General features: G+C 30.6%; 1 protein-coding gene across 1 annotated transcript; it reads left to right on the forward strand.

Moving 5' to 3' along the window:
- The first annotated feature begins 71 nt into the window (after window positions 1-71).
- Window positions 72-13,753, forward strand: LOC132748892 (uncharacterized). Its single transcript, XM_060738557.1, has 10 exons — window positions 72-179; window positions 1,970-2,077; window positions 6,292-6,421; window positions 7,334-7,420; window positions 8,098-8,283; window positions 8,698-8,759; window positions 9,192-9,291; window positions 10,852-10,929; window positions 12,471-12,604; window positions 13,354-13,753. Exons 2-10 carry the CDS (start codon window positions 2,025-2,027, stop codon window positions 13,751-13,753), a joined length of 1,230 nt encoding a protein of 409 aa, XP_060594540.1. The 5' UTR covers window positions 72-179; window positions 1,970-2,024.
- Window positions 13,754-14,293: the final 540 nt, after the last annotated feature.

Consider the following 14,293-nt stretch of genomic DNA (forward strand, 5'->3'; position numbering starts at 1 on the left):
TGACATGGAGATAGATAGTACCCGATAGCCTAATGAATATCAAAAGTTGTGTCCCTTTATTTAATTTGACCATTTGCTTGACTGAAGTCTGTTTCAGCGGTAAATATCAGAAATATTGTGTTTTTGTCGCCAAAATGATGTTAACTAACTAAATTTGAATCATAAAGAAACAATTGATGGTATAACATATTCCTTGGTTTTTAAAATTGAATTGTGTAAATGAAAATTCAAAGAGAGTGACTGTAAAAGCACTCATACCTTGATGAACCTAGTGACACTGACAGTCCAATATGACAGAAGACGTTACGGGCTTGATCAGTTGATTTCCTAAGAAGTAAATATAACTGAAAGGAACGTCATATTTATAGGACTATTTTAAAATCCACAGAAGCTTTAATTGAGGGATCAATCACTGTGTGTAATAGTAATTATTCTGTTTTAATACCCCCACTCATGCTGTTGGGCATATTGTCGGTCTAGCCCAAATATGAAGACGTAAACCACGGATTTCAATCTATTTTTTATGCAATGGTCAAATCAGCTATTACGATAAATGTACTAACTTCGAAAAAGAAAATTGTGAAGTCTTTCATGGAAGGACTAATCGTCATCCCAGATACAAGATTTTTACCAGTGTCCAGGGTTGTCATTAACATTTTTTGAAGAAGGTTTGTTTTGAATTTGAGGCGGTCATTTCTGTCTTTATCATGCATAACAAAGAGTGTTTTCTTAATTTTGAGGCGGCCCATAATGCATTTGAGACAGGCATTTTGGCCTCCTGCCGCCTCTTAATGACAACCCTGAGTGTCCCTACCATTTTCATCTTTAGAATGTTATTTATGCATAAGTAATTAAGTGTTGTATGACCAAAGCAAAATAATGTGAAAAAGAGGGTTATTGATACAATTGCATGTCGAAAATTGAAGAATTTTGTTGTGCTTTGGATTATGACAAACCAAAAATGCTCGGCAACATTGTATACATTGCAAAAAAGAAAAAAAATTAAAATTTTTTATCTTGTTGTAAAGATGTCACTCACGATTAATTATCAAATGAAATCTAATATTTTGTTCAAAATAAGAAGCATGTTCAGATTTAGGTGCACACTCGCTACTTTACTATTTTGTATATTTATCTGTACAAAATAAATATTTTCTTTAAACCATTCAAACATTTATTACTATGTAGTGCACTTGAATCCAAACAACAACAACAAAATTATGTCTAAAGTCTAGCAGACAATATCTGTAAAGTACTTTATATAAAATATTTTTGCGCAACTAGTGAGAAAAAAAACAAAGCAAAGTTTTACCAGCATTCTATCTATAGTATTCGATACTAATGTATTTCTTTAAGCCCATTTAAAATTGTAAGGGTATTGGTTGTTCTGAAATTGAAGCACAAAGGCACTGATAAGCTAAAATTAAGTATCTGTGGAAATCATGGCAATAGTCGACTTATTGGCTTCATTGGTAGAGTGTTGGACTGTGAATCAGATGACACAGGTTGGATTCCCAGATGGTGCAGGTCACTATCGTTGTGATTATCTTGAAATTCTTTCTACAGTTATTGATTGATAATCATTTATTCTTATTGCATAGAAAAAAATCCCAATATGTGGGTTTCTTCTTGATTCACGAAACTGTTGAAAATTCCCAATTTTATCATGGAAATTAAAAAAAAAAAAATGCCAATCAGTTCAGCTATTTAGGCACACTTGAGATTTACTGAATAGTGAAAGTAACAGGTTTGTTGTCATCTAAGTAAATTTGAATGTTTTAAAAGGTTTTGCTAAATATGCCAATTTTTCTATTGGTCTGACAATCACATTATGTTACAATAATAATAATTTTCCCAATTTTACAGGCATTGGCTGTTCTGATAAAAAATAAAGTTTAAAAAATCTCTGATAATGGTCTAGTTTCAACTGTTGAATCATCAATTTTTACTGTTAAGTGTTCTTTTTCAGATTGGAATAATGGAGAAAAGCAGTTTGGAATTTGAAAACAGGAATTAGCTACATAATGATGGTGTCTGTTGTGAATGTTGAGACAGCCTTCACTATTTTGAATAAAAGGTAAAACATTTTCTTTTCTTTTGAATATGGACAGACAACAATCAGTGCCCATAGGCGCGGTTGACATTTTATATACTTATTACAGGTGCTGTGTTTGATTTTTTTTTTACGTTTACAATTTTTGTTCACTGAGAGACAAATATCAGGAATATAATCTGTTATATCAGGAATTGGGATCAGGGTCGAAATATAGAGAGTGTTTAAAATCCCACCGAGATGTCACATGTATGCAGGCGGCGCACATGTCAGTGGACATGCCTTGTTAATGTCTGTCATTAGAAATTTTTCTTTATATATGTAAATAAAGTATCTTAGTCTCAGATATATTCAAGTTTTTGATATTGGTATTTAACAAATAATTACTGTAGCAATAAAATTTCAAAAGTTTGTGATCTGGGATATACAAGGGCAGGTGAATATCTGTACTGTGTATAAGATTTTAATCTGATGATCATAAAACCACAAGAGTTAGGTGGTTCATTAAAATGTTAAGATTGACTGAATTGGTTAGAAAGAAGGATAATTGTAAATGTCCATTAATAGAGAACTTAAACTCAGAACTTTAAGTTTCAAAATCAATAAAGAACAATGTCTTTCCTGCATGTGTTATGTGTAAGTGAATGTGACTTTAAATGAAGCAGTAGTATTCTTTCGCTTGTATTATTCAAAAATATATTACTTAAGTTATAATAAATCATACCATAATAATAAAATGTACAGTTTAATAAAGAATCACTTGAGTTAAGTACTGAAGAATCAATTAGTTGAATTTGAAATTTTGAGAATTACTCAATGCCAAGAGTTGTAAATTAATTAATCAACAAATATTTGTACATGTTTATGTATAATAAATAAAATCTTTGTATGGTATGGAGGTGCACAAGGTATGTAGGGGGGATGCACTCGACCCCCACATACCTATGACGAGGGGAATAATGTTACCATTAAAAAAAAAGGAAAACAAAAAGTATTGAAGGAATGTGAACATTTGTATTGCCCCATATTATAATGTGACTTTTGATGGCAGGATTTTGATACAGATACTACAATGATGTAAATACATACATGTATGTACTACCATAAAAAGGTCACATTAAACTGTTTCTCCTCACAATCACAGTTATTTCTACCTTGCTGTCAAACACCGGACTGTCACTGACTGCAACGATCATACATCCTGTTTTTATTGACATCTGAGTCACATAGGGATTGGAAGATCTTTAACTCATCTGTAAATTCAGTTTTTCTGGATGTTCAACTCATTCGGAAGTTCAACTTGTTTGGAAGTTCAACTCACATTAACAAGCACTGGTCACATAGAAAATTTAATTTCACCTGCAAGTAGAATTTACCAACTATTTACCCTCCAAGATGAGTGGCTCTGAAAATATTTTTTGATATCTGTCTCATGGTAGGTTTGTAGATCTCACTCATAGGATTGATGATTACACTGGTGGTAGGATTGTGATCTTATCGTGGTAAGATTGTAGATCTCACTCTTGTTGGGATTGTAGATCTCACTCTTGTTGGGATTTGTTGGGATTGTAGATCTCACCTTTGGGTAGGATTGTAGATCTCACCTTTGGGTAGGATTGTAGATCTCACTCATGGTAGGATTGTAGATCCCTCTTGTGGTAGGATTGTAGATCCAACTCATGGTAGGATTGCAGATCTCACTCGTGGTAGGATTGAATACCCCACAATTGTGGTTGGATTGTAGATCCCACAATTGTTTGAATTGCAGATCTCAAAGAGTAGGTATTTCTGATTGATTCTGGCTGTGAAATGATATTGCTGAAGAATTGAAGTGTTTTGCTTTATAATGGGCATATTTTCCATATGTATTTCAAATATCATGGAGAACAGTAGAAATTATCATTTGGATATTCTTATAAAATGTTTTTTGAAACAAAAAATGTTGAATTCTAAGTGATTATCGGGTAATTTTATTTTTCTTATAATATAAACTAGATTTTTTTCTGACTTAAAAAAAATGAAATTATTATTGTGGTAAAAACTTGTTATGGCCTCTAAGGCTCTGTGCTAATTGTGCTTATGTTAAAGTACACATGTTTGTGCAAAATATTTAATTTCTTAAAAGTGCAGTTAGATCTACATGTATATAGGAATGTTTTGATGAATGTTATTTTCTATGCTTATGTTTTACCTGAGTCAGTGTTCTTTTAGTTTAAAATGGAGAGAGTATCACATTATTACCTAAGACTTGCTAACCATTTAATGATTGCTGCTAATTTTTTTTGTTAATGACGTCAGAGGTATCTTTAGTGTAAATTTTCAATTTTTAAATGTACAAAATCAGAAGATGACTATGTCTGATGATATTTAAATATTTTAATATCCTCACATTATATGTTTTCAACTGAGTCACCTATTTTCAAAGGTGTACTGTCATTTTTTCATGGTTTTTGCTTTATATGCACATGTCAAGTGTACATCATAATATTATGATTCTTCCCTTGACAAAAAGTAAACCTGACCGAATTTTGCAAAAATTTGTAAAAGTGTGTTTTTAAAAAAAAAAATTTTTTTTAACCTCACAGTAAAATTTATCATTAGTTAATCTAATCCATTAATTAATTGTGTCTTATAAATTAAAATACAATGTAGTTCAATAGACAATGTAACCAAACTGCTTGAAAAAATTCGAACTCAATGTCTAATATGGAATATATTTTGCTGCATGCAAACTACCACCTTCTAAAACTGGTTTTACATACTTCACAAGCTGGTGCTATAATATTTCACAGGTTTATATGAATTTAAATATTTTATGCGTCTCTTTACTTTGTTCAAGATTGATCAAGGATTTATTGTAAGACAATTTGTAATTATTGTTTGGACTTTTAATTTACATTTTGGGATCAAATTATCTCTTACACCCTTGAAAACCAAACCGGTAACTATCTGAGAAATGGTTTAGTTGTGTAGAATTTTACAGAAAAAAAATCAAAGTATGCTTCATTATAACTGACTATTTCCGTACTCCACCAAACATTATGACTTACTTTTGATAATTGATTGTTTTTATTTAACATTTTTCATGTATCCAAAATATTATTTTCATTTAACATTTTTATAATCAAAAATAATTATTCATTTGACATTTTAATTATCAAAGATATTTATTCGACATTAAGTTAGTTATCAAAGATGATAATTCATTTGACATTTAAATAATCAATGATAATTATTCATTTGACATTTTTATTATCAAAGATATTTATTCATTTGACATTTCAATTATCAAAGATATTTATTCATTTGACATTTTAATTATCAAAGATAATTATTCATTTGACATTTTAATTATCAATGATTATTATTCATTTGACATTTTAATTATCAAAGATATTTATTCGACATTAAGTTAGTTATCAAGGATGATAATTCATTTGACATTTAAATTATCAATGATAATTATTCATTTGACATTTTTATTATCAAAGATATTTATTCATTTGACATTTTAATTATCAAAGATTATTATTCATTTGACATTTTTATTATCAAAGATAATTATTCATTTGACATTTTAATTATCAATGATTATTATTCATTTGACATTTTTATTATCAAAGATGATAATTCATTTGACATTTTAATTATCAATGATAATTATTCATTTGACATTTTTATTATCAAAGATATTTATTCATTTGACATTTTAATTATCAAAGATAATTATTCATTTCACATTTTAATTATCAATGATTATTATTCATTTGACATTTTTATTATCAAAGATATTTATTCATTTGACATTTTAGTTATCAATGATTATTATTCATTTGACATTTTTATTATCAAAGATATTTATTCATTTGACATTTTAATTATCAATGATTATTATTCATTTGACATTTTTATTATCAAAGATATTTATTCATTTGACATTTTTATTATCAAAGATATTTGAGCCACATCATGACAAAACCAACATAGTGCGTTTGCGACCAGCATGGATCCAGACCAGCCTGCGCATCTGCGCAGTCTGATCAGGATCCATGCTGTTCACTTACAAACACTATTACAAGTAGAGAAACTGATAGTGAACAGCATGGATCCTCATCAGACTGCGCAGATGCCCAGGCTGGTCTGGATACATGCTGGTCGCAAACACACTATGTTGGTTTTGTCGTGACGCGGCTCATTTATTCATTTGACATTTTATTTTACAATGACATTGTTTTCAGACAACAGAGAGGAACTGACTGTGTGGTGAATGTGATAGGGAAGGTGATCTGTGTGAGTGAAGTGGTCAGGATTAAAGAAAACCATTTATTTATGGTCAAGCTTGCACATAATGTTGATCTTATTATTAAGGTACAATTGATTTTTGTCAAATCAAAATAATTTGTAGTTTGACTTTTTTTCGGGCCAAAGGCTGGTCTAAAATCAGTTTGACTTCCTGTAAAATTTATAGGGAAGAACTTAATATAAAAATAGTCTTCATTGGTCATCTTAAAATTACAAAATAAAATCTGGGAATCTCATTGGCCATTCTAAAATTAAAATTTAAAGTTTTATTCTTGTCATTCTAAGATAGTTCTAAACTAAAATATAAAGGATAACTCTTGCCATTATAAAATAACATGTAAAGAATAGTTCTAAAATAAAATGTATGAGATAGTTCTTTAACATTCTAGTTTAATAGCTCAGGTATTTAAGTTCTATTTTACAATACAATGTACTTCTTCCCACAAAATATAATTACATTTGACACTGCATTCAGATCTCATTACATTTTCTAGTGAACCGTTCATTTTACCTAGCTAAGAACTTTCTGAGTTTATTTTACAGAACTTATCTGGTACCCTAAGTTTATGATGTTCAATAGGTGGCCAATACATGTATATTGTATGATTATTAATGTGTATAATTGATATAATGTATTGTTTATAATTTTAGTATTTATAAAAAAATAATTCCCTACCAGATGCGTAGATGTAGGTGAAAGAAATCATTATGCAAGCTATGCTCACATTTCTATATATGACTTTGCATGGAAAACTAAGAACTAACATATGTAAGTTAACCAGTTTTACTTTGGCTGAGTATCTTTTTTTTTTAAAGATACTTCTCGTTAAAAATTAGTATTGGAAATATTAATTTATTATCATGGCAATTAAAGGTTTTGTGGACAGTTTTGTATGTGTAGATAAAGGTGAGCAAAGGATATAAGTCAGTTTATCAAGTTTTATTGTTTAATCATTTGACAATTTAATATTATTTCAGAGAAAAGAATGTCTTCATTGGCAGAAGGAACTGTCTCCCTATTCAGAATATATCTTGACAAATCTTAGACCTACAATCATTCAGAAGGTATAATATAATTGGACTATATCAGATTATATCATTACAATTATCAAACATTACATTGTGTATATATCATTAAATGTTTAGATGAAAATTATTAACAAATGTACTCGAACTACTTCCAGAAATTTGATAAAATATGAAATGTTTAATTTATGTCAATACGTAGTTTAAAAATTATTTATTAGGATACAAGGTTACAGTTTTATTTAAAACAGTTTGGAGTCAGCTTCCTGGTCTTAATCAGTACTTATGTCGTATGAACGAAGATGATCATGCTAAATATTAAGAGAGCAATCCTGTTTATATAACATACAGATATACCATATAGTTAATATCTTCTGTTTAAAAGTTAACTTTATCATATTGTACATATATAGTTAAGGGAAGAATAAAACTGCAGTGTATCAAGATTGTCAAATGAGCCGCGTCACGACAAAACCAACATAGTGCGTTTGCGACCAGCATGGATCCAGACCAGCCTGCGCATCCGCACAGTCTGATCAGGATCCATGCTGTTTGCTTTCAGTTTCTCTTCTTGTAATAGAGTTGGTAAGTGAACAGCATGGATCCTGATCAGACTGCGCAAATGCGCAGGCTGGTCTGGATCCATGCTTGTCCCAAACGCACTATGTTGGTTTTGTCGTGACGTGGCTCAAATTATTTCAAAATAATACCTATAGGGTAGTAGATCACCTCACAGAGTGTTTACAGTGACTAGAAACAGCCAGCTATATCTGCCAGACAATGTCAACATGGTCCTGATGACAGAATCTGATATTGTAAAACAGTATGGCATACAACATGATGATCATCTAACACATACAGACATACACGACCCTGCTATTGATGGGATATTCTCATATCAGGTATAAATTCTTATATAGGGTATAGACTCTCACTCATATTAGGTAGTCACCAACTTAATTATAATGCTGAAAATGTAATATACATAAGATATGAAAATGTTCTTTTATGGGGATATATAATTTACAATTATTGACTATTGAGCCATAGAATATGATGTGATAATCACCAGCATAATGTCATATTGACTAAGTTCGGTTGACTTCTTTCTGAACCAATGACATTTCAGCTTATATTTAGGTGATAATTTTCAAAGTTTCATGTATTCCCCTGTAAAATGTGTTAATGCCTGTTTACTGTAAACAAGTTAATGAATGAAACTTGTTAATTTAGAGCTATCAGCACCTTTATAAAATATCAAATAAAATATTCCAATCAGTATCATATTATATACATGTGTACTTTGTATGTTATAGGGGAAGGTGACAGCGACCCTGGATCCAGGTCTTGGTGTGTTTGAGCTAGATAAGACCGTCAGGTACATGTATAATATCATCATTATCTTATCTAAAAATGAAGTATTCAAATCATCATTGCAGATTTGTAACATTTTATAGACTATTATTAATTAACTTTTCAATATTAGGCACGCTTTCACTTCAAATGTAAGGCTAATGTGAAGTTCACCATGACATTATGAACATAAAACAAGGCCATTATGCAAAATCACTGCCATAATGAGAAAACTCGGCAATTATGAGATTCGAGAATTTTGATTGACTCTACAGCTCAATGCGGACAGTGTTTGAATCCATGATATCTTTCATGCATTATTACAAGCAATAGTGAACTACTTGTGAAAGCTTTGTTATCATTGGTATCTGTTGATTAGATAATATAATTATGGTTTGGAAAAGTAATAAGATTTTTTATATTTTTCGTAATGTTAAACAGTGTCTGTCTGTTATAGATTATTTGTTGGACCAGTACCGGCAGTTCACAAATACTCCATGTTAAGGGAAGGGGCAACTGTTCTTGTACAAAATGCACATTACACCACCTCTAAACAGGTAGGTTAAAGTTTCAACTACAAACTGTTGACAAGCAAATACTGGTACTTGTATCAAATGTTTTACTTCACAATTTTCATGAAATTAACTGTTAGCCTGCTGATCTCAACTGATTCTACCCATTCCACCAGTGTAGACCATCGTGATCGTGGTCTGTACTGTTCAGTATTTATTCAGTAAATATTTGAATTTTTCCCTAAAATGATGAATGGTTTGTACAGATTGAGAGATGGACAGGTGGGTTGTCCGTGGCTGAGTGGTTAAGGTCATTGACTTCAAACCACTTTTCCCTCACCCTTGTGGGTTAGAATCCCAACAGGGACTTTGGATTTTTTCATGTAAGGAGTCTATCCAGCTAGCTTACGGAACGTCGGTGGTTCTACTCAGGTGCCCGTTCTTGCCTGAAATAATGCATGGAAGGGCACCTGAGGTCTTCCTACACCAGTAAAGCTGGAAAGTCGCCATATGACCTATATTGTGTTGGTGTGACGTAAACCCAATCAAACAAACAACAGATGGCCAGGTCTATTGAATATATGTATTTAGCATAGAAGGAGTTAACATACAGGTGACATGAACACTAAAAAATGTTAACACATAGTTTTAAATGCTGATTTGTTAATGTTATTCACCTTTTGGTAAAGATTTTGTGTCGACTTGTCAAGAATTGTTTATCAAGTTTCTTATAGTTATAACAAGGTAGTGACTCATTTAACATTTAATAGAACTTGGAAATGTTTTAAATTAGCTTGTAGTTAAAGTAAATGAAACATTTTAAAATGACATTTTTTTATTGTTTATAAAATTGTTTTCCATGTTTTGTTTGGAAGGTGAAGGCAATGTCACAAAGCTCGTGTCATCACTTATTTCACGATAATTGCATATTTCCATATGACTAATGTTAACATTGGTTAAAATATTTGTAGACATATTTTAGCAATACACCTAATCAAGAAAGTTTTGGTGAAAAATATTTTAAACATTTAGATCTTTAAGTAAAACACTGCAAAATGTCAATACAGACTGTTAAAATGTCTGCATACATTTGTCATGGACAATCGTTATTTTCCAAGTGTACTTGTTTGTTGAAAAAAACAAAATTATTTTGCATTACAACAGTAAAAATGGTTTAAATATTTGAAATAAAGCAATATAACATTCAGTACTCTACTGAAATATTAAAAAAACTAGGGTAAAACAACACAATTTAAATGATGATGTAAAGTTTTGAAAATTACCAAACTAAGGGCTACGTCTGACCCATTAAATTTGTTTTTGATTGAATATGTTGTTTCCTTGTGTCGTACTGCAGAAAATACAAAAATCATCACCTTAGTGCAATTACTGATTAACTCCTATTACATTTCGAAGAACTTGTTCCATTACTACACTAAGGTGACAAAATGTTACAGGTGATAATAATTGTTTTGTACCATTGTTTATTGTTTTCTTTCTTGTTTCAAAGTACCTCACACTAAGAGGTGCACAGAAAGTACCTTACATTTAGGGGTGCACAGGTGCATTGTGTTATTATGTGGCATTTGTAAATGATAATTTCAGTATCCAAGAGTTACTTTATACTGTTGTATGCTGACTAAAGTACAGTGTGTGGAGGAAAGCAATGAAACTAAACAACAGGTATTTCATTAATATGATTATTATATCATACTACATTCCTAGTTAGTAACCTTATATATGAAAGAATGCCTCAAAGATAAGTGCAGAAAAAGCCTCAAAGATGAGTATAGAAAAATGTCTCAAAGTAAAGTATAGAAAAATGCCTGAAAGATGAGCATAGAAAAATGCCTCAAAGATGTGTATAGAAAAATACCTTAAAGATGAGTATAGAAAAATGTCTCAAAGTAAAGTATAGAAAAATGCCTGAAAGATGAGTATAAAAAAATGTCTCAAAGATGAGTATAGAAAAATGTCTCAAAGATGAGTATAGAAAAATACCTCAAAGATGAGTATAGAAAAATGCCTCAAAGATGAGTATAGAAAAATGCCTGAAAGATGGGTATAGAAAAATGTCTCAAAGATGAGTATAGAAAAATGTCTCAAAGATGAGTATAGAAAAATGCCTCAAAGATGAGTATAGAAAAATACCTCACAGTTATGAGTATAGAAAAATTCTCAAAGATGAGTATAGAAAAAATACCTTCAGAGATGAGTATAGAAAATGTCTCAAAGATAAGTATAGAAAAATGCCTGAAAGATGAGTATAGAAAAATGTCTCAAAGATGAGTATAGAAAAATGCCTCAAAGATGAGTATAGAAAAATGTCTCAAAGATGAGTATAGAAAAATGTCTCAAAGATGAGTATAGAAAAATACCTCAGAGATGAGTATAGAAAAATGTCTCAAAGATGAGTATAGAAAAAATGTCTCAAAGATGAGTATAGAAAAAATGTCTCAAAGATGAGTATAGAAAAATGCCTCAAAGATGAGTATAGAAAAATGTCTCAAAAGATGAGTATAGAAAAATGTCTCAAAGATGAGTATAGAAAAAATGTCTCAAAAGATGAGTATAGAAAAATGTCTCAAAGATGAGTATAGAAAAAATGCCTCAAAGATGAGTTATAAAAAAATACCTCAAAGATGAGTATAGAAAAATGCCTCAAAGATGAGTATAGAAAAATACCTCAAAGATGAGTATAGAAAAATGCTCAAAGATAAGTATAGAAAAATGCCTGAAAGATGAGTATAGAAAAATGTCTCAAAGATGAGTATAGAAAAATACCTCAGAGATGAGTATAGAAAAATGTCTCAAAGATGAGTATAGAAAAATGTCTCAAAGATGAGTATAGAAAAATGTCTCAAAGATGAGTATAGAAAAATGCCTCAAAGATGAGTATAGAAAAATACCTCAAAGATGAGTATAGAAAAATGCCTCAAAGATGAGTATAGAAAAATACCTCAAAGATGAGTATAGAAAAATGCCTCAAAGATGAGTATAGAAAAATGCCTCAAAGATGAGTATAGAAAAATACCTCAAAGATGTGTATTTGTCTGTTTATGGTAAAAAGGTAATTTGCATATGAATTTTGTTATATTGGTAATATTCGAGTCATCATTTTTATTCACCATTGTTAATTTTTGCATAATCTATTTAAGCAAAATGTTGATTGTCATTGGATTTTGCTGTAAAAATGTGAACAATGCGTATAAGAACTTTTTCAGACAAATGGCGTGAAGTTAAACGAGGAAATGAAGAAGTTGTTGTATCTTCATGGCCAGTCACAGAAACAGCTTGATCATATGTTTACACTTAGAAATGTTCTGAAAAAACAGTTCCTGAATATCTTAGGTGACAGGTAAGTAGGTATTGTAATATAGGTCAAACCTTTATCTACATATACTTTCAGGTAGCAAATACATTTACAAGCTCAATATAATGCCAAGGTTACAACTTGTTTTATAATCTTGTGATTTCAGCTTCTAAATTTGACACACAGACACCATTTTATTAAATGAGGTCATTGTCAAAGGTTACAAACCTTCAATTAAGTGATTTATATGAATATTTGGTTTGACAAAATAAGTAATGTAGTATGCCTTTACTTTTAAGATTCATTATGTTATCCAATTGAAATGCAAATCAAAGCTCTTTAGCAAGTAGAAGGCCTGCCCTGACAATGAATATTAGAATAACACACTGCTCATTATGATTGTAAATAAAGCACTCTGTTGACAATGATTCTTTAATGAAAGCTCTGTGTTGACCATGATTTTGAGATAAAAGCATTGTGCTGTCTTTGATTTTGAGAAAACACTACTTGACCCTGAAATATAGAACACTGCTGACCTTGATTTTGAAATAAAAACACTTCGCTTATCGATCGTGAAAGCAATGGCCTGACGTTTCTTTTAAAGATGAAAGCACTGTTGGAATTCAATGGAAAAAAACATGTGAGAATCCTTTGAGTCCATTGTCAATGATAATGAAATGTCCTTACTTTCTAGGAATTTAAATGTCTTTTATGATTTACATATTATTTTATATGCACTATTTTGTTTTATGTAAGATTGTATCATAGATATTGTTTGATGATTATTATTGTAGACTGACAGAGAGTATATTTACCAAGGTAGTCACAAATATATGGTTTAACGTGGGAGACCAGATAAATAAGCGTGCACAGAGAATGCTGATTGATGAGTTCCTTAATACACCACATAAATGTCCTCTTATTGGAGGTGATACGGTAATTGATGAGTTCCTTAATACACCACATAAATGTCCTCTTATTGGAGGTGATACGGTAATTGATGAGTTCCTTAATACACCACATAAATGTCCTCTTATTGGAGGTGATACGGTAATTGATGAGTTCCTTAATACACCACATAAATGTCCTCTTATTGGAGGTGATACGGTAATTGATAAGTTCCTTAATACACCACATAAATGTCCTCTTATTGGAGGTGATACACCACATATATGTCATACATGTGACAAATGAAATGGGCCAAATCTGGATTTTCAGCTGGATTTTGAGGCTCAAAACTGGATTTTTTTATTGACTCGAATTTCAATGCGTGTTTGGCACATTTGATTCAAAGAATCTATAGTACCCTCAAAACCATTAAATGATTATACTTTTTATGATTTTTTTGTTGATCAATATTAATTTATTTCACCAAAAAATAAATAAATAGATAAATAAATAAGTGTAGTCATACAGGCTATTTCTAAAACAGTCACATTTTCACATTTCATTATTTTCAGTTTGAATAATTTAATTTTATCTGTCTTTTCAGTCATACAATAATTGGCTAATAATTTAAAACACAAGCTATTTGAAAACGTGCAACAACTATTCATGAACATAAGACTCTGACAGTTAAATAGCGTAACGTGTAAGTAGAAGACTAGAGAAAATAAATGCAAGAATCGTTCTGTTATTAAATCCACATTTTTGCCTCGATGATTGTGTAATTCCTAAACAAAACAAAAAAATTACCCACTCACTAAAAATAGGTTAATTAGACATGGTTTTGTC

This window comes from Ruditapes philippinarum, unplaced genomic scaffold (assembly GCF_026571515.1).
Source record: "Ruditapes philippinarum isolate M1 unplaced genomic scaffold, ASM2657151v2 ctg118_1_1_1_1, whole genome shotgun sequence".
In the NCBI taxonomy this organism is placed as follows: Eukaryota; Metazoa; Mollusca; class Bivalvia; order Venerida; family Veneridae; genus Ruditapes; species Ruditapes philippinarum.

Excerpts from the sequence above, each read along its gene's own strand:
- LOC132748892 (XM_060738557.1), top strand. The coding sequence starts at position 2,025 with ATGATGGTGTCTGTTGTGAATGTTGAGACAGCCTTCACTATTTTGAAT. Across the intron at positions 8,284-8,697 it reads ATGGGATATTCTCATATCAG|GGGAAGGTGACAGCGACCCT; the intron begins GTATAAATTCTT and ends TGTATGTTATAG. Across the intron at positions 8,760-9,191 it reads GAGCTAGATAAGACCGTCAG|ATTATTTGTTGGACCAGTAC; the intron begins GTACATGTATAA and ends TGTCTGTTATAG.